This window comes from Rutilus rutilus, assembly GCF_951802725.1.
Source record: "Rutilus rutilus genome assembly, chromosome: 21".
NCBI lineage: Eukaryota > Metazoa > Chordata > Actinopteri > Cypriniformes > Leuciscidae > Rutilus > Rutilus rutilus.
Window position 1 is genome coordinate 11,419,637 of NC_140226.1, and position 26,480 is coordinate 11,446,116.

Consider the following 26,480-nt stretch of genomic DNA (forward strand, 5'->3'; position numbering starts at 1 on the left):
TAATTAAATTAAATTAGTAATTTAAGTACAAAATATTTATTGCATAATTATCTTGAATATTATGCAGTTTCTCAAAGATAAAATGCACAATTCAACTCTTGAAATGCATCATGAAATGAGTCTCGGGCTCTTGACGTGGCACCGACTCCATGTTGGGTTGATACGTCATCAGCTCGAGAGCTCGCTTGCGCCCGTGAGCGCGCCGCTGTCTGTCACTGACTGACGGAGAGTCTCCGAGGAAACACAAAATCAAGGCTTCAGGTATGTTATAACACAACTTTCCCTTTACAACTAGATGGTCATTTAAATTACGCTAATGATTCGATCAGTGTTTACGATTGTAGAGCGTTAGATGGACTGTAGCGCAAGAAATCGAGGGTTTAAAGGGCATTTAGCTTGAAGTCAGTGTTGAGTGGAAGCATCGTATCTACATCAACAAGCAGGCAGGCATTCACAAGGTGATGTTAACTGAAATGTTTGATCATGTCTTTATGAAGTAGTTGTGTAGCACTCAAGTTGTTTTCTTGTTGGTGTAAGATGAGTAGTATTTCCTAAGCTACCGAACTAGCTTTCTGTTGCTAATTTTGGAGGGTGGGCTGATGCCCCCAGTGGATCACCCAGTTCAAGTAAACTAAACTAAAATAAACTAAACTTATTCAACAAAGTTGGATGTGTCTGTATAGCTGACTATATAGCCATAGTTGTATGTCTTTCCTTGAGAGAAAGAAATAATCCTACGTTTGCTATTAGCCTTATAATGTTAGCATAGTCACTCATTTAAAAACTGTGCAGACTGTATCTTATAGACTATTATTTCCCCAAAAGTGTTTTAATTTGCACACTTGGCTGTTTCTAATGTTCTCTCTCATTGGTCTGTTCTTCTCAGCTGCACATGTGGCTTTTTTTCTTTTTCTTTTTTTGGGTGCTCAGTAGTCAGGGCTTGGTCTGAAGAAGGGGTTTCACCCAGTTTGGGACCAGTGTTAAGAAAACTTTACATTAACACACACACACACACGTTCAAAAGTTTGGAAACATGACTATTTTGAATGTTTCTTATGCTCACCAAGGCTGCATATTTGTTTACAAATACAGAAAAACAGTAATACTGTGCAATGTTTTTATAATTTAAAATAACTTTTCTATTTAAATATATTTTAAAATGTAATTTATTCATGTGATGCAAAGCTAAATTTTCAGCATCATTAGTCTTCAGTGTCACATGATCCTTCAGAAATCATTCTGATATACTGATTTATTATCAATGTTGGAAACTTTTTTTCAGGATTCTTTGATGAATAAAAAGTTTAAAGAGAACAGCATTTATTTAAAATAGAAGTCTTTTTGTAACAACATACTCTACCATTCAAACGGTTGGGGTCAGTGATTTATTTTAAATTGTTAAATTGATAAAAAGTTATAGTAAAGATTTATATTGATAGAAAATAATTCTATTTTGAATAAATGCTGTTCCAAAAAGTATTAAGCAACACAACTGTTTGATGATAACTGAGTATCAAATCAGCATATCAGAATGATTTCTGAAGGATCATGTGACACTGAGGACTGGAGTAATGATGCTTAAAATTCAGCTTTGCATCACAGACAAAAAAAGATATTTTAAAGTAAAGTTATAATAGAATATCATTATTTATTTTTTTAATCAAATAAATGCAGGCTTGATGAGCATAAGAGACATTAAAGAGACATTTTAAAAACTAATGTTTGAAACTTTTGCCCAGTGTATATACTGAAATTCTATCTTTATATACATAGGTACCTTTATATTTTAGGACAGGGGTTTCTCACAAAGGGTATCATATGTTGATGACCTTGGCTTCAAAAAGTTTGAAAACCACCTAGTAGGCAGCATTTTTGTGCATCAAAGTCACGGTCAGACATAAAGATATAGGCTGCTACTCAAACCCTAGTGAGATGCCTACCTAGATGGCATTTGTCATCATAGGTGTTTTCTGAACAGAACTTCTGTCTCTTATCTCATTCCCGCTTTTAATGATGTATGATGAGACGTTATAGTTTGCCCTATGTCCAAAGAGTAATGATGAATCAGACTGGGCTGGCCTGTCTATGTAATATACACACAGATCAGATTGCATGTCTTATTTGAATACATCACTGGGTACATTTCTATGTCTGTAGTGACTGTTTCACTGCTTGATCTTTTAGTTGTTCCTCAATTAAGATGCCATTACATTGAAATCAGTAGTGCTCCATCTGTAAAGTGTGTGTATAACTTGTAGATTCCAGAGGGTGCTATGGCGACCTTCCAGGAGTTCATCCAGCAGAACGAGGACCGCGATGGCGTCCGTTTCAGTTGGAACGTTTGGCCGTCCAGTCGTCTGGAAGCCACGCGTATGGTCGTTCCCGTGGCCTCCCTGTTCACCCCGTTGAAAGAGCGTCCGGATCTTCCCCCGATTCAGTACGAGCCGGTGCTGTGCAGCCGGGCCACGTGCCGAGCTGTGCTCAATCCTCTGTGGTAAGTCATGTTAAGTCAGAGCAGACAGCATAATGAGTTCACAGATGGAGGATCTTCTACTTATCCATTGCAGTAATTTCCAAATAAACACATTTATTATGAAAGCTGGATACATTATATGCGATGCTCTAATATTATTATGCTTCTGTTTTTTTCTTTTTCCATTGTTTGCACAATCAGTCAAGTGGATTACAGAGCAAAACTCTGGGCGTGCAACTTCTGTTATCAGAGAAATCAGGTAAAGTCACTGCAGTTTTAAAAAGAGTACGGCTGAAGCTCACACAGTCAATTAATCGATGAAAAAATCTAAAATGATTTATTATTTATAATAATAATAAATGCATCCATTAATTACAAAATTGTTATTCAACTTCCTGCCCAATGTTGTCCTCAAAATATACAATTTGAACGTAATGTAAACAAATATAGTGAATGTATTTATGTAAATGCATATACCAAAGGCTCTGTGCAATTAATCAATAATCAAATTTGTTGTTGATTATTTTCATTATTGATTTTATCATTAGTTGTTGAAGCCCTGGAAAGGTGCATTGTCATTTAATTATTGGCTTAAACAATATCCTGTCATAGTTCCCTCCAACTTACGCTGGAATATCAGAGGTCAACCAACCGGCTGAGCTTCTCCCACAGTTCTCCACTATTGAATATGTAGTCCAGGTATCACCTTTAATTAATTACCTTTCATTGCCATAGAAATACTGGACACTAGACGTGGAATCATGAATAGCTACTGATTCTGTTTCTTTTCTGTAGCGTGGTGTGCAGATGCCTCTGAACTTCCTGTATGTGGTGGACACATGTATGGAAGACGATGATCTGCAGGCGCTGAAGGAGTCTCTTCAGATGTCCCTCAGTCTGCTGCCTCCCACTGCTCTGGTGGGCCTCATCACGTTTGGACGCATGGTCCAAGTTCACGAGCTGGGCTGTGAAGGCATCTCTAAGAGCTACGTCTTCAGGGGAACCAAAGACCTCAGTGCTAAACAGCTCCAGGTGAAGATTTCATGCATGAGAAACTAATTTAAGATACAAGTGTTTGACTAGTCGGCACAAGTGTCTCTTAATGTGCAATATTTTAATTTCATGTACAGGAGATGCTTGGCTTGACTAAAGCAGCTGCACCGCAGGCAGGCCGAGGTCCACAACAGCCTCAGGTTCCTTCTTCAAACAGGTGTGCTAAGTTCAACTGCCTCTTCAAGCTATATAGATGAATAATTACTTTGCATAATCAAATTGAAGCTCGCAAGAACCTTGATAATGTTCACAGGGCAGCTTCTGTTTTCTTCTATATATTTAAAGGGGTCATGACATGAGAAATCAAATTTTGCCTTGATCTATTGAAATATGAGAGGTCTTTGTACCATTAAAACATCCTGCAAGTTTCATAGCTTAAAACGTCCTCCTCATTATAGACAAAGCATTTATTTAATCAAGCTCCAAAAACGTTTCGTTTTGATATTGCGGGGTCTGTGACGTCACACGGGGGAATACATTTACATATCACCGCTTCAAGAGCAAGACATCGACGAATAGTTTTACATCATCGTACCATAGGTCCTGCCCACTGGCATTCATGTGAGCGTCACATCGCGTCAAAAGCAAATAGAACCCATTATAATCAGACAATGTCTACACTGGATACAGCATACAGATGCGCATTCAGTTTCTGACGCACTCTGTGCTTGAGTCTGTCAACAACAAAATGGAAGAATGAAAGAACGTTCCCTTTGACGCGTCCAGTTTAAACGGCTCATTTGCGCCTCTGTACAGACTTAAGAAGGATCCCAGCATCTGAAACAAATGGATGGTTTATTTTAATGGCGTCCCGGATCACATCAGAGGGTTATATACAGGGGTGCACATAACTGGTGCGCATGCGTGGTTTAATTGAATGATGCGCACCAGAAAACGTGGAGGGAAGCGCTTTTGAGCACCAACATTTTGGGGGCACATTTACTTACTGGAGTAGGATTTTTATCCATCTCTGGTACGATAGCAATCATGATTAGGGTAGCACAATATAACGTTTTAGCATCTATCACGATGTTCGTATCCGCAAAATAGTCACATCGCAGGATGTGCGATGTCATGCACGTATAGGGATCTTAGTTGATCGGTTCCGGTTCGGAACGCATGTGATTCGCGGATTAATTGCAAAGTTTACCCATCACAGAGTGAAAGTTTATCGTTTGCATGTGTTTTTAAGTCCTGTCAGTTTAAACATCAAGCGCAAGAACAAGACTGTAACTCGCGCGCATGCAGACAGCACTTGAACAAATTCAAAATTCTGAATACAGGCCCCTTTCTCTTCTTTTTGAGCTTGAACCACGGCTTGAACAGACACTGCACGCAAAATTAAGTCATAATGCCTGTCTTAGCAAGTATCCTCATAAACACGGTCGATTATGTGCTGTAAACAATTGAGAAAGAAAACAAGATGCGTATCATTGGATCTGTGCATTTGTCTTAAAATGATAGCAGCCTAATATACCAACAGTCGTTTGGTACCACCAATGTTAATCAAACAACAAAAGAGAAAGAGAAAATCATTAGCTTTAACACAGATACATTTTATTAATTACATTACTTATATTTCATTTATACAGTGAAGACTATAGTCTTATTTTAGATTTGATTATTCAATGTCTGTACCTGAATACAGTTAGATTTACCTGAAAAACGTAAAGCACTACTTATTTCATTTGTGACGACGACAGCTTGTAGGATAAGTGTGCTGCGTAAAGTGTGAGTACCAAGCAGCATCTCCAGGTGCTCCCTTGAGAAAATTAGACCAAAAAAGTTATGTGCACTCCTGGTTAAATGTTTGTTCGGAGCGTTTTGTTTTGTAAACGAGGCACAGTGTAATGGTAAAGTGTAATGTTGAAAAATTAAGCAGCCCAACTGTATTGGACCTGACAGCAGCTGCATCACAAACCGCAAGTAAATGATTTCATAATGTTTTGTCTGTAAATGACTGTTTAATATGGGTTATGTTTTCAAAACACTTGCGTGCAATAGAGAGTGGGTACTGTTGATACTGTTTCCTATGCAATGACGTAAGCCAATCATAACAGTGGCCGTTTACTGACAAGCCGTAAAGGAGCCGTCCAATGATAAAGGGTAATTTCAGACAAAGGGGCAGAAAGAACGTTGAAAATAATAGTTTTTCTGCATTATATATATATATATATTATTAATTTTATTTATTTATTTTTATTATTTTTTTTGTGTGTGCAAACCATTATAAGTGAACCTTAAGGAACATATTAAAATAATAATAATAAAAAAAGTCCATGTCATGGTCCCTTTAATATATCTTTGGGGTTGTGTTGGAATATGGTGGTCACTGATTTTATTATGTGCTCAGGTTTCTTCAGCCAGTACAGAAGATAGATATGAATCTGACAGATTTGCTGGGAGAGCTGCAGAGAGACCCCTGGCCCGTCACTCAAGGCAAACGACCACTGAGATCACTCGGAGTGGCCCTTTCCATTGCTGTCGGTCTGTTAGAGGTGACTGTCAGGATTTATGTTATTATCTTTAATGGTTTGCTGTGCTGGCAGCTTTGCTACCAGCTGCAGTTACAAAATTATAAGTTTACATTACTGGTTTGGACACACCTTCTCATTCTTTATTATTACTATTTTCCACACTTTTGACTAGAGCTGCTTGATAAATCGGTAAAAGATAGCAGTATCGATTCAAATACCCACACTATTTTTTTTTTATTCCTAAATAAAAATGATTCAACTATGTATATTAAACCTTTGAGCAATATGATCACAGTGGAGCATTCAAGTCTGCGTTGGCGTTTCAGCTGAGCCAGAGAAAGCAGTTGTCATGTTTAAGTATAAAACCACTTCACAACCAGTCTTTTCAAACACACAGTATCATTATTGTTTCAATAATTCAAATTATCACAAAAGTAAAGGCATACATTTTATAGTTCAGATATAAACACTAATGTCTATGGTAGTGATCAAAATGGAGTAAATCACCTTTTGAAAGTAACTCGACACTTCAAATGAATATTGTATCAGTTACATCATTACACAGTAGGTGGCGACAAATGACTGTTAAAAAAAGTATTTATGAAATCATTCATTAAAGAGATTTGTTCAAAAACACTAATTCATCCAGTAATGAAACTTTGAGTCTTTATGAGTCTTAACTCAAACTGAATGTTTTTCAAATACACTGCAGCAATTCACATTTTGTCAGAACCTCTAGTAAATGAAATGTTATTTTGTTTTGTTGTCTAATCAGAGTATTGGGAGAATCGTGATCTCTGTTTTTAAACAAAAAAATAGTGATTCTCAATTTTTCCTTAATTGTGCAGCTCCACATTTTTGACTAATAATAAAGGAATAAAAAAAAAAAGAATTAAGTAACACAAACAGAAGTATGGGAATTGTCGTACAGCTTCTTCAAGCTCAACATCATGAAGGGCATCCTGGGATGCTTGTTAAACAGTATTTAAGAAATTACTACGTATGCTGAGTAGTTGCTGACTGCTATTTTTATTCACTATTCTGCTCAGAAATGCATATTTTGTAATGAAAATGTAGTTTTCTAATAAATATAATAATAGCCTTTATCTCAAAAGGTTTTTAAAATCATGAAAGGCATAAATTCATTAGTGTCCAAACACTGAATTGGTCGTCTTACTCTAGCTTTGTGCTTGTTTATTGTTTCCCTCCATTTACTTCCCTCTTGTAGTGCACTTACCCTAACACTGGCGCTCGCATCATGGCTTTCATCGGTGGACCCTCCACTCAGGGTCCAGGCATGGTGGTAGGAGATGAACTGAAAACACCTATTAGATCCTGGCACGACATCGAGAAAGACAATGCCAAGTTCATGAAGAAAGGCACTAAAGTGAGTTTTCCCGTATTTGTTGTCTGTTTTATTGGCTTGGTAGAGGTACCCACATACTGGTGGTACCAATGCTTTCATGAAGGTGAAGTATCTTCAAGTGGCTGTACTGTTCACTGATGGGTTTTAAAAATGTGATATCACAAAGGTGCATTGGATGGTTTACAATCTATTTGACCTTTCAGAGCAGAACACAGTAATATCAGAGAGTTATTATCTGGAAAAACCTGCATTTTTAATTTTTTTTACATAATGATATGTGTGAAAACTGGCAATAAGCTGGTCTTAAACTCATGCTCATAATTCTTACTTGATTTGAGTTTACATTTATGCATTTGGTACACACTTACTGTACATTGGAAGGTAGACGTTTTGACCCAAGTTCTTGCTTTCCATGACCTTGGTGTAGATAATGCCTTGCTCCACTAATTTGGGAAAGCCTTCTTGTAGCCTCAACAGTTTTAAGTTTTTGCACACATTTAAAATGGTATTTTTCCCTTGTAGCACTATGAAGCCTTGGCCAACCGTGCCGCCGCCAACGGACACATCGTTGATATTTATGCATGCGCTCTGGATCAGACAGGATTACTGGAAATGAAGTGCTGCACCAACTATACAGGGTAAGTAACTCAAAAAAGGTTTTCAGTTTTCTTTTTAAATGGTTTCAGCATACTGATAGAGTATGCTTGGAGATTTGAGTTGACATTGGTGAATATTAAAACATGTTGAGAGCCAAGAAAACAAATCTAGACATATTCCCATCCCCAAGATTTTAAGTATGAGCAAATTTGTGAAACTCTCTTCCTTCGCCATTATGTCGTTGTACTGACTGTATACTTGTATTCTTGAAAACAATCCAAATACATACAATGCACCTTTCTGCTTTTCTGGAAATGCAGGGGTTATATGGTCATGGCGGACTCATTCAATACATCTCTGTTCAAGCAAACTTTCCAAAGAGTTTTCACTAAAGATGTCCAGGGTGCCTTTAAGATGGCACTTGCAGGGACTCTGGAGATTAAGGTGGCTTGCTTTTCTTTTCTTTTCTTTTCTTTTCTTTTCTTTTTTTATTTCTTTTTTTACAATTTAAAAAAAAGTTGGTCTAATTGGCTTGTCTTGGCTATTTTAATTACTTTATTATTTAATTGTGCTACACGTGGCTTTCCTTTTAATATTATTACACTATTATTTCAGACTTCAAGAGAGATAAAGATTTCTGGGGCAATCGGCCCGTGTGTCTCCCTGAACGCCAAAGGTCCCTGTGTGTCAGAAAACGTAAGTAGCTCATCTATTTTAAATCAAATAGACACGCTATACAGTGTTTTCTCTTGGGTTCAGCTTTATCTCTGGCAATGCAGAGAACATACTGACATTAATTTTGACTTCTGCTTGTAGGAAATAGGAACTGGCGGCACAAGTCAGTGGAAAATTTGTGGACTGGACCCAAATACCACTCTTGCATTCTACTTTGAGGTTGTGAATCAGGTACATGCCAGTAAACTTTGTTTGATCTGCTTACAATAACCCTTGATATGCATGTTTACAAGTTAACATTGCCACAGATGGTTTTGGAAAACGAGTCAGGTAAGATATGTTCCTGGATCAACATATTTTGTTGACCATGAAACAACATTCCTGACTGAAAATGTAGTCCTAACCCAGTCCCTACCCCTAAACCTAACCCTACCCATAACTTATCCCTAAAATAAGAGGGAAATGCCAGGTGAATAACACTGATGTAGAAGCACCTAACCCTGGTTTTGACATAAACTTGACATAAACTTTTAACTTGTCCCTCAAATCTGATTGGAATGTTGATCCAGGATCAACAAAGATGTTGATCCAGGAACATGTTGTACTTTGTGAAGTCACCTGTCACAGATACTGTTGTCGCTGCAGTCTGACACGTTTTCAGGGTCATGTAGATTTCCACCTTCTATGAAGGTGGTCCACTAGAGGGCAAACTTTCATCATACATGGGATGTTGTTTGTGTGTGTGATTTTTATTATTTTACTGCATTTCAATTTAAAGCATTACTTCACTGCAGTAGTTTTTAACCTTTTTATAGCTTTTAGTGATTCACATAAATTATTCCAAATGTAGCAAAATATATTGAGGAATATGACATGACATTTTTACAGAGAATCATTTTGCACAAGTTAGTCTAATCTTCTGTTATTTTTATATTGTAAATACACGGATAATGCATGGCCTTAATGCTTGCCGTCATACATTTCACAGTAACTGTAATGAGCATTCAGTTTTGAGGTTGGTGTGAGCTTATATATTAAGAAAACTATATTTACATAGCCAATGATATACATAAGATCAGATTGTGCCATCAAAATTATACAAGTTGCTATTGAAGTCAGTCAATAATGCAGTTTTCAAGTTTCTGAAAGCTATTGAACTTTGATTGACAGTTTCAGGTGTCTGTTGAACATTTTAGAGAGAGCTTTTTTCACAATCACATTGCATTGTCCTTTGAGCATTCCTTTAGAATAAAAGTGAATCACTGTTTCTGCTCAAGTCACAAAAGAACACAATGCATCTTTGTGATGCAAAAGTCTTGTAGACTATCGCACAAGGTTCCTTCTGTCTGCATGAAGTCTGCTTACATCATAAATTGCTTCTGGTGAGCTCCGCCAACCCAGTGACCTCTTCTGCTGAGCTGAAACGATGCTGTAGATGCTTCCTTAAGTCATAATTATTTCTACACTATTCCATCCAGCAAAGGTCAGGATGCGTTGTGCTCAAACCAGTGTGAGGTGCTCAAACCAGTGTCTGGTCCTGTTGGGGTTGGTTGTTTGTTTGTAGTGCCGGAGGTACATTGGGAGCTGGCAAAGAGCTGTTGCTCTCGCGGCGTGGCTGTATGGTTGTGCACTGGGAGAGAGAGTTTTTACGAGGATAGTCAAACATCTGTCGGATTTTATTCAGGCTTTTGCGCAACGCGGCTCTGTATCTCCTGAAAGATACAAACAAGGTCACGGTAAACCTCCCACATACTCTCATGCTCTTAGAATCTAAATAGCAACCACAAATCAGTACCATGAATCATAGCTCTATACAAGTTCTCTTTCTAAATGTTGCCCGAATTGGCCATAGAGTTTTCCATCAGCAGGTTTTTACCTCCACCTTCCTTTTACAATCCTACTCCACATTCAGTTCGTGCCACATTTTATTTACGAATCATTATTGAATGTGGCAGGTATTAATATGAGCTGCCACATCTGATAGTTAAAAGGCCAGAAAAGTCTTAATCAACAATAAAAAGGTAATGTCTATCCATGATTACATTTCCCAAAATAGAAAGCTTATTTTCTGGGAGAATTTGTTTTATGGATCTTCTTGTCTGTCTTCTATCTATCGTGACATTTAGCGGTGGGCTGAATGACCAAAGACTTATACTTGCAGTATTAGTAATGATGTAGTAAATATCACAATATAGTTGTTTCCTTTTGAAATTTAACCATAAAATTGTTTATTAATATTTAAATAAATATTGAATAGTCCACTGAATTAAATGTTTTACAAATGAAAGCTAGATTGCCGTTCAAAAGTTTCGGGTCTGTAAGATATTTATGAATTTGGTCATAAAATACAATAAAACAGTCATATCTTAAAGTATTATTTTTTTTTATATTTTAAAATTATATTCTAAAATGTATCTTATTCCTGTGATGCAAAGCTGAATTTTCAGCATCATTACTCCAGTCTTCAGTCACATGATCCTTCAGAAATCATTCTAATATGCTGATTTGCTGCTCAAGAAACATTTATTATTATTATCAATGCTGAAATCAGTTGATACATTGTGATACATTTTTTTATTTGACATAGATAAATGTCAAAAATATAAAAAATTTAAATAGAAAGTTCAAAAGAACAGCATTTATTTGAAATTTAATTTTGGTAACAATTAGCATTCAGTCAATTTAGTGCATCCTTGCTGACTTAAAGTATTAATTACTTCTTTTTTTTTAAACTATGCACTGACCCTAAACTTTTGAACAATATTGTACTTTATTTAATTTCCTCCTGACCCCTCTCCTCACTATCTTCTTTTCTCTCGAACATGGTAGATGATAATAATGATGGTTTTTTATTAATGATTTTATTAGTCATTAACATTAATGACACCGACAACAGCAGGAATATTAGGCTGCTGTCACTTTAAGACCGAATGCATGGACTGAATATACTGATACACATCCGGTTTCTTTCTCAACTGTTCACTTAAGACATAACCGAGAGAATACTTGCCGAGACGGGTATTATTCGGACATAATTTTGTGTATGTGTCCGTTCAAGCGCAAGTAAACACGAAAGAGGGATCAGTTTAGTGTTCGAGCTCTGTCTGAAACGCGCATCTCTCTCTTTCGCCTCTTCTTTCTCGTTTAAAATCGTTAGAATGTGTAAATTGGCAAGACAAAACGCATCCAAATGATAAACTTTCGCTCTATGATGGTTAAACTTAGCAGTTAATCCGTGAATCACATGTGTGACGAACTGTGGGGCCTGGTCCGTGCAGATCACGGATCAACTGCGATCTTTTGCACCCCTAATAATGAAAACACTTGATTTCATGATGATCATGATTGCTATCTTACCAGAGATGGAGAGAAATCCTTTTCCAGTAAGTAAACGTGTCGCTGTCCCCAAAAATGGCAAAAATGTTGGTACTCAAATGCTCTTCCCTCCACGTTTTCTGCTACGCATCGTATATTTTTTCCACGCATGCGCACCAGTTATGTGCCCCCCTGAATATAGCAGTACATTACAGTATAAACGGTATTGCAAAATCTGTACTGGTTGACTAGTGTGTCTGTCATCGCACTGAATATATCGTCATAATGCCCAGCCCTATATGCATTGTAAGAAACATACCTGTCTTTGGACCCTAATTCCACATAATATACAGTCAACAAAATGATACACTTAGTTGCTTACGTTTGAGTCATGGAGTAGATCCATGGGTTGAGAGCTGAAGTGAAGAGGACAAGCCATGTGGCAACAGCCGAGGCAGGCTGTGGGCTCTCTTTTCCCGTCAGTGTCTCATAGAAGCAGATAACGATGTATGGCAGCCAGCAAACAAGAAGGCACACTGTCAACAACACACACAAATCACATGATGTGGTTAAAGATTTTTTTGGACAAGCTCATTTCATTAGCTCGAGAAGAATATCGAATTGCTCCCTCTCGAGGTTGTGTTGCATGTGTGATGTATTTTGCTAATTAATTTCTCCACAATCTACTTGGACCCTTGCTCGGGGGGTTTCTCAGTCACCAAAGACATAGGAACATACATTATACATTTTAAATAATTAGGTTGTCAATTGATTAAAATTTTGAATTAAATTAATGACATTGAGTTAAATCACAATTAATCCACAGCAATTTATTTTGCATTCAAGCACTTGTTGCTTTTCCTTCCTCTCCAGTCCAACTCTTCCATTAAATAAATTAAACTTTTAGTTTTTAATAGAAATTCATACGTAGACAATTTATGTTTGTCTGCAAAACTAATTTAAAACATTTAAACAGAAGCCTTTCTGTGTTTGCATTAAGCAGGAAAAAAATCTCTATATGCCAAGGGAAAATAAATACCAATTACAGAATGATGTCAGAAAGATAAGCACTTAATGAACTTCCAAAACACGGTGACAAAATCAAATACAATAAAACTGCTTTATGTCCCCTTTTTTAATTATGCTTACCGATGGTTGTCGCCATTACTATGGAGCTTTTGAAGTAGTTATTGGCTGGCACATAGAAACAGTGGTCTTCGTTGCAAACAAACGTCCCTCTTCGCACCTGGTTCCTAGCTATATGCACTATATATCCATACATGGAGCACATCAGTACAATGGGAATGATTATTCCCAACACCATGAAGAGCATGTTGAAGGCGATGCTGGACGGTTTGAAGCTGGGAACGCAGAGGAACTTTGTCTCGCTGTAGACGTAACTGCCGAAACCGAAAAGTGGCAGAGCTGCGTTGAGGATGCTGTAGACCCACACTATCGCGAGGATGATTTTGGCCCTGTACGATGTAAAGATCACCGGGTAGCTGAGGGCGAAGCAGATCTCTGTGAACTTGTCGACAGTGGCCCAGGTGAGGGAATGGATGGAGGCGAGCTGGAGCAACAAAAACAGAAAGGCGCTGCCCTTGCAGGTGGCACTCTTGCTGGGGTAGCTCTTCACTTGGAAAAGACTGTTATGGATACCAAAAGGGATGGTGGAGACGCCCAACGCCAGATCGCATAGGCTGAAGCTCAATGTGAGAACCCAGGTGTCCGTTTGCAAGCTCTGGTTGAGTGACACCACCAAAAGTAGTAGCAAGTTCCCCAAAATGGAGCAGAAGCTGGAACCAATCATCAACACTCCATAAACCGCCGAAGTCCACTGCATGTTTACATGGGTGTTCAAATGCAGACATGTACAGTCAAAACATAAACACCCGTTCGACGACAGAGACCACAATGGAAGCTGTGGAAAGAGGAGGTCACGTTATCAGTGCCAGGTGTTGCTGTATGGGAGGAGTGTACCTCATGCTGATCTTTAGGAGTGGACGATCACTTCACCAAGCACTGATCTCTTTGGGGAGTTTAGTCAAGCCCTCCTCCGTCTTTACTATCAGCACCTGCCTCAGTCTGTTTGAAAATGGCAAACACGTTGCCTTGAGAGGCAAAACTATGTGAACAGCTACAATCACATGTAGCGAGGTAAATAAAGCATCTAACATTTAAAGAGCATGTTTCTGTGGACACAGGGCGCATGGGGAGGCTGGAGCTGCACTGCTCGGCAAACATGACGCTTTGAGATTCAATATCCTCTGTTGCCGACTTTGAGCCATTTCATACTCAAGTGGGTTTTTTTTTTCGTGTAATTGGCGAGAAGCATGACCCTAATTCGATTTAAGCCGTTATCATTAATTAAGGCTTCAGTGCCTTTACCCAGAGCTTAAGCCTTCTATTCCAGTTATATCTGTTATATCCTGCTACATGTCTCATTTCATTTTAGATCAGAAGAGTTTTTAGATTACAGGTTTTTTGGTGGTATCTTTGCAGTACCTTACCTGGATGTAATTGTTTAGTCAAATAGCCTAGATATATTAAAACGTAATAATTATTTCACGATTGCAGTCAGTTTATAGACATGTTGAGCATTTAAGAGCTGTGATTGAGATGCATGCTGGAGCATGCTTTTTTTTTTTTTAAGTCTCATTCTCACAGAAATACAGCAAAAACATGTTGTGAAATATTATTACACTTTGAAATCATAATTTTCTATTTGAACATATCTTAAAATATAATTTATTCCTGTGATGGTAAATCTGAATTTTCAGCATCATTACTCCCGTCTTCAGTGTCACATGATCCTTCAGAAATCATTCCAATTTGCTGATTTGCTGCTCAATAATCATTGCTTATTATTATCAATGTTTCTTAATATTTTTGTGGAAACTGTATTACAAAACAAGTTTATGGGTGAATACGATTTTTTTTTAAAAAAGTTTTTTTTACGTACATTTAGAATTTGTGCATTAAATTAATAAAAAAAATGACAGTAAACATGTTTGTAATGTTACAAAAAAATTCTATTCAATGTTCAAATGCTTTTTTTAACTTTCTATAAATCAAAGAATCCTTGAAAAAAATATTAAGCATCAGAAACCATTTTTAACATTGATTATAATAAAAATCATTATTAACAATTGAGCTCCAATTATAATTGAGCAGCAAATCAGCATATTAGAATGATTTAGGAGGGATCATGTGACTGAAGACAATTCAGCTTCAGAAATAAATTTCATTTAAAAAAAAAAAAAAAAAAATATATATATATATATATATATATATATATATATAAAAAAACATTAATAAGTTTGTCTAAACAATAGCATATTGGTGCCAGGATTGTGGGAAGGTTTGGGAAACCTATTTAAAAGCAATTCTTTATTTTTGCCATACCATTTGGTGGGTTCTGTGTTAAAAAAGCAAAATATTAGGCTGTCTTCATTCTTTATCTTTTCCCCCCCTCAGCACAACGCTCCTATCCCACAGGGTGGACGTGGAGCCATACAGTTCGTAACACAGTATCAGCATTCCAGCGGACAGAGGCGCATCAGAGTGACCACAATTGCAAGGAAGTAAGTCGTTTCCCTTATTTTAACCATCAATGATTGCTACATTCATTTCCATTTCAAAAGTAGGGGCTAGTAAGATGTGTTTTTTTTTTTTTTTTAAGAAATGATTTCTTTTTTCAGCAAAGATGCATTAAACTGTGAAAGTGACAGTAATCAGGGATCCTTGGACACAACTTCATGATTGTAGATTGTTCTTAGATTGACCCTCCTCACTCCTCATCTCTGCACATCATCCATGTGTTATCCTCAATGACCATGTCCAGTTTCCATGACAATGTGAAAAAGAAATCCAAATATTCCCCATTTAGAACGTTGCATGTTTGTCAGAATCGATGCACCGTGAAAGAGTCTGGCTTTTAAACGTACTAAGAAGGCTTTAAGTGCCTGAAAGAACCTTCCGGATTTCTTTGACTATTCTGCTGCTTTTTGAATATACCTCTTGTGTTTTTTTTTTTTTTTTATATCAGACATTGAGGATTAATCAGTGTGAGTCAGACTGATGTACAAGCTTGTGTTAGAAGGTCACTTTGCTATAACGTGTTCTCCTCATCCTCCTCTTCAGCTGGGCTGATGCTCAGACTCAGATCCAGAGCATCGCTGCATCTTTCGATCAGGAGGCCGCCGCCATCCTCATGGCCCGCCTGGCCGTCTACAGAGCCGAGACGGAGGAGGGTCCGGATGTTCTGCGCTGGCTGGACCGACAACTCATCCGCTTGGTGAGTCTTTCTTCTTTCAGATGGGACTAGCATCATATTTCTTGGTATAATCAGTCTTTTAGTATTAGGGATGCACAATAATTCCAATTATTTTCTTTAATTTTCAGTGCCAGAAATTTGGAGATTATCATAAAGACGATCCCAACTCATTCCGTTTCTCCGAGACTTTTTCGTTGTATCCTCAGGTACTTACCGCCTGTCTAGCACTCTATGACAGCACTGAACTTAACAGCAAAGCGAAAATGAGATCTTGACTTTGTCTTTGGCAGTTTATGTTCCATCTGAGGAGGTCTCCATTTCTGCAAGTGTTCAACAACAGTCCTGATGAAAGCACCTATTATAGACACCAGTTTATGAGGCAGGATCTGACCCAGTCTCTGATAATGATACAGCCCATCCTGTATGCATACTCGTTCAACGGGCCACCAGAGGTAAAAATGCATAATTTCTCCCATTGGACATGTAAAATTTGCATGATTCATGTGACCAATGAGGGACTTAATAAACGGTAGATACTATGTTCCCTGGGGGAAATTCATGCACTTGCACACTTTTAATTTTCCCCAAATTGGTAGAAATCAATGTATATAAACAATATTTATTTCTTTAGCCATGTCTATATTTAAAGTGCCCCTATTATGCTATTTTAAAGGTTCCTAATTTTGTTTAGGAGGTCTCCTACAACAGGTTTACATGCATCTAAGGTCAAAAAACACTTTAATTTTCTCATAATATGCATTTAAATTCACCTCATTTCTCAAAGATTTTCAAATGATTCGTTCGAAGCAGTTTGAAGATTCAATCTTTATAAACCCCACCTTTCCGTTAGCCTACTGTGCTCTGACTGGTCTGTAGCCTACTGTGCTGTGATTGGTCAGATGGCCCAGTCTGTTGTGATTACAATCTATTATAATCTATATATTGACCAAAGGCAATATAAATCAATTCAAAACCAAAATTAAAGTAAATACAATTTAGTAAAAGCGTTCTTTTAATATCAGTATTCAGGGCTGCCAACTTTTGAGTTTAGCTTGGAGTGAGAATTATGTAAGGGGGGTTGGATTGGGGGGATGTAAAAAAAAAATCTTGCATCACAATAAGTGTATTGTGATTGTCAAACATTTTAGAATTTTAGGTTTAGTGACGTTACACTGTTTAAATGGTACAATTTCTGGTAAGCTACGTTTTTGTTTATTATTACTTGACACAAATTTCACGATTTCAATTCAATTCTTGTGATTTGATTCAATATTGACTAATTTGGATAAATATTAGTACACAAGATAGGCATTCATTTTTCTCAAGAAAACATACAGAGAGCCCTATCAGCTGGTAGTATTATTTAAGGTTAAAAATAACTTGTTTTTTTATTATAATAACAACAACTTTATTTAATGATAGAAGTAAAAGTATGTAATAAATATGTAATATAGTACACATATTTAGCAAAATACTCTCTATAGCTCTTTTTTTTCTAGCCAACTAATGTGCTATATATTATGGTCATTAAATGGCTTTCCTGAGGTAAATGTTATGCGACATAATTGTTCTCCAGCAGTTTTATTGACCTCTTTCCGCGGTTGAAAAACACTGATTGATCGATATTCTGTATGAGGAAGATACATTTCGGTAAGTTGTACGGTCTCTTTCAACATTGTTCATTCGTGTTTATTTACTAGCTAGTGGAGATGATCGGTTCACGTGCCGCTAGGGATCGGTTGTGCCAAAACGGTATTGTTTGAATTTCGTAATAAAATTGGCAGAATTTGAGAGCTGAGTTTTTTTTTTTTATATATCATAAGTAACCTCCTCTGTCTTGTCTGTCGGTCTCTGTGTCCTCTTTGCTTCGTGAATTTTCTGTGCGTGAGAAAATGGATGTGTGGCGTGAGAGCGTGTGAAAAGTGTCAACTGCGTCAGTGTCACGGTGAATGCGTGAGGGTTGGCAGCCCTGGTATTAATTCAATGAGCTTAATGAGTAAATCACATGTCATGAGTCATGACTCACGTTGATTCTGAAGTGCAGTGTCATGATGATTGTTCTGTACTAGATGTCCCCTGACACAAAAGATTAAAATGTGTTCTGTTTAATTAGTGGACTGTGCTAAATAGAACCATAGGATATACAGACGCTTAAAAGTCTCCATAAATTAAAAGAACATATAGCCAAATATAAGCCTTTACTGTCATATAACATCAAGGATATTTTAGCGGATTCACTCTACATTTAAATGCGGCTGTCTCCTGAAACTCTGCAGTATGTATGTGGACATTGGTCCTTTTAGCACCATGATTTGTTTTTTTGTGAATTGTGAATAGATTATGTACAGAAAGCGAGCAAAGAGCACTCCCTTTATAATGCCTGCAGCTGTCAATCACTTCAGTTGCAGAGCGATTGGCTACAATGCTCAACGCTGCAAACCATGATGTAATTACAAACCTTTGACAGTCTTTAGACTACAGAGCTTGAAAACAAACAAGCACGGGACTGTTTGAAAGCAGCAGCCTATCAGTGGGTACTGAACTGAGTCGAAATAGTCTTGGCTATTTGACCTGCAGTCCGCCCTTGCCTATTGATTCCCAACCTGCAACGTAAAAGACAACATACATTATTCCACCTGTTACATCAAATATTATCGGTTCACCCGTCTGACCCAGGAGCCTGAAGGTTGCATGCATTTTAACACAATTATTGTGAGGTAGAAAGCAAGCAAGCAGGCAAGTGTTGTATAAATGGGTTGTTTAAACTCTACATGATGGTCTGTAGTGCTTGTTCTTTAGTAGTACTGAGTGAGTTAAACAACATCAGGGTGATGATACAACGAGCAACTCAAACTGACGCGCGTTTTCTAATCTGCTTTTAATGGAGGGCTTTATGTCACTTACTGTTTTTCCCCTGACACAGCGAACAGAAGGGGGGAAGTTTCAGGAAAGATGTTTATCAAAGCATCTAATTGACAATGACAGTCCAATAACAGGCTTTGTTTCTTGTTGTTGTAGCCCGTGTTGCTGGACAGCAGCAGTATCTTGCCTGACCGCATCCTCCTCATGGACACTTTCTTCCAGATTCTGATTTACCACGGAGAGGTACGGTGTAAAAAGGGTCCACTTTAGACAGTCTACTAACTATAAGTAACTTTGCAGCTACACTTTGTCAACTAACCTTCATTAGAATATTTATAGACTTTTAGGTTAGGGTTAGTAGAATTAGTAGAATGACGTACTTGCGAACAGTGTTGTTGGGAAACGCATTACAAGTAACTTGAGTTACTTAATCAGATTACTTTTTCAAGTAACTAGTAAAGTAACGCAGTACTTTTAAAATTTGCAACAAAATATCTATATACTTTATATACTATAATATACTTTTTCAAATAAGTAACGCAAGTTACTTTGTTTTCCCGTTTATTGACTGACAGCTCTCGTCCCAATGTTGAGAAAAATCGTAAGTGCGTATTGTAGTTCTAGACTAAATTTGAGCATGCATTTACTCATCTCACTTGCACACAAAAAAATCAGTCAAATGCAAAATCAGACAATGCAAACCTCCAATAATTAAATGTTAAATAAAACAAATATTTGTATGCATTTAATCTTTCGTTGTTGACCAATGTATTTTATATTGACTACTAAAAATGTTTTAATTGGTGAAGTGAGTGTTGAAAGTTAAAAGTTTTGTTTGAGCTGCGCCCTCTACTGTACACGCATAAATTTGCACTTCCTTCAGTCTGAGGCTTATTATTTCAACGTACTTTTCTTAATAAGTAACTAAGTAACGCAATTAGTTACTTTTTAATAAAGTAACGCAATATTGTAATGCATTACTTTTCAAAGTAACTTTCCCCAACACAGCTTGCGAAGTTATAGTCAGTAGAATGTCTTTTTGGGGAGCATCAAAATAAAGTTTTAGCTGATATTAAGCGGACTGTCTACTAATACTCTAATGACTGTTAGTTGACGTGGTTGCAAAGTAACTTAAAGTTTGTAGAATGTCAAAATAAGGTGTTACTGTAAATCACAGCACATATTCTGCCTTCCAATTGCACTGTGGTTTTTTTCCCTGTGACTGGGTAGATGTTGGTTTAACGCCAAGTCTTTTTCATGTGTTCAATAATTAAGAATGCAGTCTGTTTTCTTGGTCTCGGTCTGAGCTGTTCAATAATCTGAGCTCATGAAATCAGAGCCAGATTTGCACTGAAACAATTTTAAACTTGGCTGTGTTGCAGCAGACAGACATTTTCTGGTGAAAGCTTGTAGGTGTCTCGCTGAAGTACGGGTAATGAAGTGAAATAATAAAAAATAATTAAAAAATGAAGTGAGATGTTCCCATAGTCACAGCTCAAAAAATCCATTTATTAGCAGTAGTAAATACGTTTTCAGATTGATCATATTATAGTATGACTTCTGACAGATATGTTTTCCCTCATGTAGACGGTGTCTCAGTGGCGTAAAGCCGGGTACCAGGACATGCCCGAGTATGAGAACTTCCGCCACCTGCTGCAGGCTCCCGTGGATGATGCCCAAGAGCTTCTACACACTCGTTTCCCCATGCCACGCTACATCGACACAGAGCACGGCGGCAGTCAGGTACAGGCGATGTGATGACATAGTAATTCTTTCCTGGATATTTATGAGGCACTCATATTGCACTGAACGGGTTACACTGATTTAGCCTAAAATTATATGAGAATTTAGTTGAAAAGTAATATTAAAGGTCATTAATTTTCATAATTCAAAATGAAAGGTCATTCAAGGGCAGAGCATGTGAGTGAAGTGGAGCGTTGTGACGCTCCTCTCAATATTCCGCTCTATGACAGTGCGCTCCGCTCAATCGCTCACGGCCCAAGCGAACGCTCCACTCGTGTACCGCTCACTCTCACCGGTAAATTTCTCAATTATGTAGGCCTATAGATAAGTTATGATATTTGTGACTTTAAACCAATATTTCATTAAAGCTGCAGTCCGTAGCTTTTTTTGGGTTAACAATTATTCAAAATAAATTTTTGAGCAAGTACATAACCAGCCAGTGTTCAAAACTCTCTGCTTGCCTTAGCTCGATTCAAAATGGTAAGCTTGTAATAATGTTTCCTTGGGAAATTCGAGCATGTCTTTGGGTCATTACGTCACATCTGTACACATAAAGAAGGTGTCTCGGCTAGTAGGCTATGAGTGTGAGGATGCTGGAGGTGGAGATTTATAGCCTTTTCTCACAGCACTTCATATAATTAAACTTAGCAATTTGATGGCGGACCAGAAAGGTTCAAACGACAATCACCAGTGACAACTGGAGATTCACCCGTTGTAAAACACGAAAGACTTTTTTTTAAAAGACTCTAAAAAAAGAGACTGCAACCGGGCCCATGTGAAAACAAGGACGAATAATCGGAAGGGCATTAAATGTAGTCACGCAATGCTGATGTTGTTAACATTAACATTTTGAGAACAAAGTATAATTTGCACGGTTTGACGTGATTTGATAAGCGAGCGTTAGATTTAATCAGCGAGATTTACTGCTATGCTTTTTTCCCCTTAGTTGGTCAGAACAAAAGTGGATGTTACTTGTTCAGACGACATTTTCCGGTGAAAATTCTTATGTTGGTCATACTTCCAAAAAGTAGAATCTGTAATTGCGAATGACAGATTCCACACCACCAACGCGGTGATTGACAGCTGCACATTCTCCTCAAAACATTGGATTCATCCGCGCTGTGCCGTGCCGAGGCACAACCCACGTAAAGTTGATAATTCCGCGAATAACTGCAATTGCAGATTTCGAACAGAGATGGCGACAAAGAGGAAAAACTGCGGACTGCAGCAAGTAGTAGACCATAAATAGACGTGATGTGACTTGACTGGATAGTGCCAAATTGAAGAGCTCGTGCAAACATATCCACATCACTATGATCAGGTGATTTCTCACCGCTGTTATTTTTATTTTAAACTTCTTTTTACCCATAAGCAAAAAAGCAAAACAGGATTTCGCTGTTAGTATATCACTAAATGAGTCTTTTGCTAAGTCAGTTTCTCCACACTCCCTTTCGATTTCTTCTCCCTCTTCGTTCTTAACTTTGAAGTTTACTGTGCATTTATGCATAAGGTTCACAACTTCATTAAAACAATATTTGAACTCCATAACCCTAGACCTATTGCTTATTTCACATATATTGGAACCAGCATATCACAGAGCATTCTAGGTTGCGTGAGCGGCCCTGAGCGAGCGGAGCAGAATCTTCAGAAAGGCGCTCTCCGCTCTGCTCACATGCTGTGTTAAAATAGTTATTCACCCACAGGTGAAAATTCTGTCATCATTTACTCACCCTCCTGTTGTTCCAAACCCTTAAGACTTTTATTCAACTTCAGAACATGAATGAACACTTCTTTTTCATAGATTTCTGTTCCTCCTTTGAAAGTCTATTGACCCAAAACTTTTACTCTTCAAAATGATTGTAAAGTAAATCCATATGAATTGAGGTGTTTAATCCAAGTCTTCAATAGAGACACAATCGCATTATATGATCGACATATTTAATTTAGCAATTTTTGATCAGCAACATTTTTTACAGCATTCAATTTTGGTAAACGCACTCAAGCATGCTTACTTGCGAGAACCAATGAGGTTCATTCTCGTGCGTCACGCCACACCTTTTGAGCTTCCACAAGAATCAATGAGGTTTGTTCTCGCGCATTAAGCAAGTACAGTTGAGCTTCTGTTTATGTTCACTATCAATGTTTATATGTGAATAAAAGCCTGAATTCAATCGGTTCATCGTATAATGCAATCATGTCTTTTTCGAAGAGTTGTATTAAATTGCTTGATTCATATGGATTTATTTTACATTGTCTTTATGAACGTTTTGAAGCGTCAGAGGTTTGTGTGAACAGACTTTCAATGAAGGGACAGAAATCTCTCAGAATTCATTAAAAATATCTTCATTTGTGCTCTGATGATGAACAAAAGTCTTCAGGGTTTGGAACAACATTAAGGTGAGTAAATGGCAGAATTTTCATTTTGGGTGAACTAACTCTTTAATATTCACAGACCTTTATGATCTTAATTAAATAAAGCAATAAGCCACAAGCTGTTGTGTAATATGAGATTTGTTCATAAAATTTACATGGACAGCTGCCTTGTAAGGTGCCTTCTAACAGAAATGAAGCTTAAAAAGTGACTGATTACAAATACTAATACTTGGCAGCAACTCTGCACTCGACTTAGTTGATTTCAATAAAATCTGATATTAGCATGTTGCTAAGCGATAATCTTATAAGCACAGTTTCTGGTAAAATAGATAAAAGATTAGTTTCATTAGATTGAATTGGATTGTCAATACTTTTAGGCATTTAATCAAATATATTTATAATAGAGCTGTTAATAGATTAAATAACCCGAACCCAAACCCTAACCTAACAGTCTACTAATTCTCTAGTGAGAGTTTGTTGACATGAATTTGCAAAGTTACTTATAGTTAATAGAATGTCTAAAGTGGACAATAATAAAGTGTGACCAACATTGTTGCTCATCTTGCCCCAATGCATTTTCGATTTTCCCTCTCAATGCCTTAGATTTTAGTCCGCTTAATTTTTTGACATGGCCTTCATATTGGGAGCGCACAAATGATGCCTTAAATTGCTGTCTAGGTGGGCAGGTCACTAAGTTTTGGAACAGAACCCTCTTAATTGTGCTAAAAATCACAGTACCATGGTGGATTATTGCTTTTTTAAATGGAATGGTAGGAACAGTTATAGTATAAAAGATGCCTATTTTCAATAAACAGTTAAATTGATTAATTATGATGAGAAAACCCAAACAAACAAGCAGTTCTTCTGCCAAGTAGTATAGTTCATTAGCCTGATGGAGGTTTATGGTTGCCAAGCAGCATAAAAAAAAGCAAAGATCATTCTCTGTGTTGCAGCCAACATTTAAGTGCGCTTGGCTCTTGAATATGGAATTCAGCTGATGTTTGGTCACACATGAAAACCCAATGTGTGTGTGTGTGTGTGTGTGTACTTATACAACTATCTTTGTAAGGACCAGTTTGAGTTTTAGACCATTGGAGTGAGGACAAAGAGAGTAAAGTGAGGACATTTTGGCCGGTCCTCACTTTCTGAGACCCCTTTAAAGGCCTGTTTGAGGGTCAAGACTTGGTTTTAGGGATAAGGTTATAATTAGGTTTAGGGTAAGGGTTTGGGTTAGGCAATTAGTTGTGATGGGTAAGCGGCTAGAGATTGCATTGTGCCAATGAATGTCCTCATAAAGATAGATGTACAAGAATGTGTGTGTGTGTAGGCCTACCGGCTATTTTACAACCGATTTTTACAGCATGATCTATCAGTTCTTTTAAATAATGGATTTGGTTTGAATGAGCCATGTTGTTTAATAGCAAACGACAGTTGTTTGAATACAGTAATTTTGGATTAGTCAGTGCAAATATTTATAAATTGCTTTACAAAACCACCTCCATTTTCTCAAGCCTTGATAAATGACGGCTCAAATGGAAGGTGCTACTTTGAAAACAGTTTTTCTGACAGCTCTTCAGTCAATTTCTACGCTTGAGAAACTCACCCTCGAGGATTTTTAAATGCTGCTTGTGAATAAATGACTGTAATGGGTGATCAACCGTTTTGCATATTAATACACAGTTTTTAGGGTCTGGAATTTACCACGATTTATTTATTTTTGTTTGCCTCCAGGCTCGTTTCCTTCTCTCCAAAGTGAATCCTTCTCAGACTCACAACAACATGTATGCATGGGGTCAGGTGAGTGCTGTATATTTTACCAACACAAGAACATTTCCTTTGAGAGGAATATTGATTAGTCTACTGTAACAAGCTGTTGTTATACAACAGTGTGAACATGTCTTTTTTTTTCCGAATATTCACCGCCGCTGATTGAATCACACTTCCTGTGTTTGTGTAGGAGTCTGGCGCACCCATTCTGACAGACGACGTGAGTCTTCAGGTGTTTATGGATCATCTGAAAAAGCTGGCAGTTTCCAGCGCTGCATAAGAGCCTTCAATCGTCAATCTTTTTTGTCAGTAACACACAGCCAGCAGGATTACATTGGCACTGCCCTCAGTTTTTTCCATTTATTTAATGCAAATATGGAGCGCAGACCTTTAAAAAGAGAGATTGAGTCAATCGTGAATGGAAGTATCATTCTTTAATATTTAATATTGACAAAAAATGGCAAACACCGCATCCTCATAACACTACATGTTGAGTATACATCAGGACAAGATATATGTTTCTGTTTTAATCAGAATGAATTTAGCTACTTGAGTGAAGTGGCTACATGGTTTAAGAAATAGTTTACACAAAAAAGACAATTCAGTCATTCTTTACTCATTCTCATGCCATTCCAAACCCTCCTTTTTTTTTGTCCTTGGACACAAACTGAATTTTTTTTAAATAATCGTTAGTCTTTTGAGGCCATATAACTTTCTAGTTGCCTAGTCAGCATCTCCCTTAAATTCACGGTCTAGTATTTTCCTCCAAAATTCAAAAATGGCATGTTGCTTACTACACAAACAAAAAAACAATGCTGTTTTTGGTTGATGGCTTTTTTGCACCATTTTTGAATGTGCACATGCGCTAGACATGAAATATCTGAATAAATGACTTCGGTCTGTTCCTTCTACAAAGCTATCGTACGGCTTCAGAAAACCTGGAATGAGTCATATCGATTATTTTTATTGTGGCAAAAAAACGACAACACTTCTTTAAAAATGATTACTTTGTGTTTAATGGAAAAAAATAACAGCATACGGGTTTGGAACAACATCAGGGTGAGTAAATAATGATGGAACATACTTTTTTTTTGACTGAACTGTTGCTTCAAATCTGATGTTTACATTTATGAAGCTCTGTGGTGAGACCTCATGTTGAACGGAGGGAGGAAACTAGTTCTTTTTAGCATACCTGCTGCAGATACTTTTGTTTTCCCAGTCATGGAAGGTGAAAGCTGTGCCAATGTAGCCAATTAAGCATGAGTGCTCGAACACCGCCTCTAGCCAACAGCGCAGAACAATGGCTTATTTTTAGAACCTGTGCGCGTCTCTCGTCTCGTTGCTGTTGATGGTTTGTGTTTCACCACAAGGTTGAGTGGCCCGTTCCAAACACAGACTTGCGGAATTTGTAAGCTGCCTTTCTGTCTGTCGCTCTGATATTTATGAGCCAGTTCTAGCAGTATTGTATGTTTTGTTTCTAATAAAACCAGCTTCATCATCCCA

General features: G+C 37.5%; 2 protein-coding genes across 2 annotated transcripts; one reads left to right on the top strand and one right to left on the bottom strand.

Moving 5' to 3' along the window:
* Positions 1-124: 124 nt before the first annotated feature.
* sec23a (Sec23 homolog A, coat complex II component) lies at positions 125-26,480 on the top strand. The gene is made up of 20 exons (XM_084392653.1): positions 125-261; positions 2,259-2,494; positions 2,675-2,732; positions 3,086-3,172; positions 3,269-3,505; positions 3,604-3,683; positions 5,880-6,024; positions 7,232-7,390; positions 7,892-8,007; positions 8,287-8,410; positions 8,582-8,662; positions 8,783-8,872; positions 15,434-15,540; positions 16,100-16,253; positions 16,361-16,438; positions 16,523-16,684; positions 19,251-19,337; positions 20,682-20,837; positions 24,942-25,007; positions 25,168-26,480. Exons 2-20 carry the CDS (start codon positions 2,274-2,276, stop codon positions 25,255-25,257), a joined length of 2,298 nt encoding a protein of 765 aa, XP_084248779.1. The 5' UTR covers positions 125-261; positions 2,259-2,273; the 3' UTR covers positions 25,258-26,480.
* Positions 9,503-15,221, bottom strand: LOC311280487 (adenosine receptor A3). The gene is made up of 3 exons (XM_084392661.1): positions 13,106-15,221; positions 12,339-12,492; positions 9,503-10,353 (listed from the first exon to the last, which is right to left on the bottom strand). Exons 1-3 carry the CDS (start codon positions 13,797-13,799, stop codon positions 10,161-10,163), a joined length of 1,041 nt encoding a protein of 346 aa, XP_084248787.1. The 5' UTR covers positions 13,800-15,221; the 3' UTR covers positions 9,503-10,160.

What these genes read in the sequence shown, in the direction of transcription:
- sec23a (XM_084392653.1), top strand. Translation starts at nt 2,274, where the DNA reads ATGGCGACCTTCCAGGAGTTCATCCAGCAGAACGAGGACCGCGATGGC. An exon ending in TGCTGCACCAACTATACAGG is followed by an intron (nt 8,008 to 8,286) that starts GTAAGTAACTCA and finishes CTGGAAATGCAG; the next exon opens with GGGTTATATGGTCATGGCGG. An exon ending in ACCGACAACTCATCCGCTTG is followed by an intron (nt 16,254 to 16,360) that starts GTGAGTCTTTCT and finishes TTTAATTTTCAG; the next exon opens with TGCCAGAAATTTGGAGATTA.
- LOC311280487 (XM_084392661.1), bottom strand. Translation starts at nt 13,799, where the DNA reads ATGCAGTGGACTTCGGCGGTTTATGGAGTGTTGATGATTGGTTCCAGC. An exon ending in AGTAATGGCGACAACCATCG is followed by an intron (nt 12,493 to 13,105) that starts GTAAGCATAATT and finishes TGTTGTTGACAG; the next exon opens with TGTGCCTTCTTGTTTGCTGG. An exon ending in ATCTACTCCATGACTCAAAC is followed by an intron (nt 10,354 to 12,338) that starts GTAAGCAACTAA and finishes TGTATCTTTCAG; the next exon opens with GAGATACAGAGCCGCGTTGC.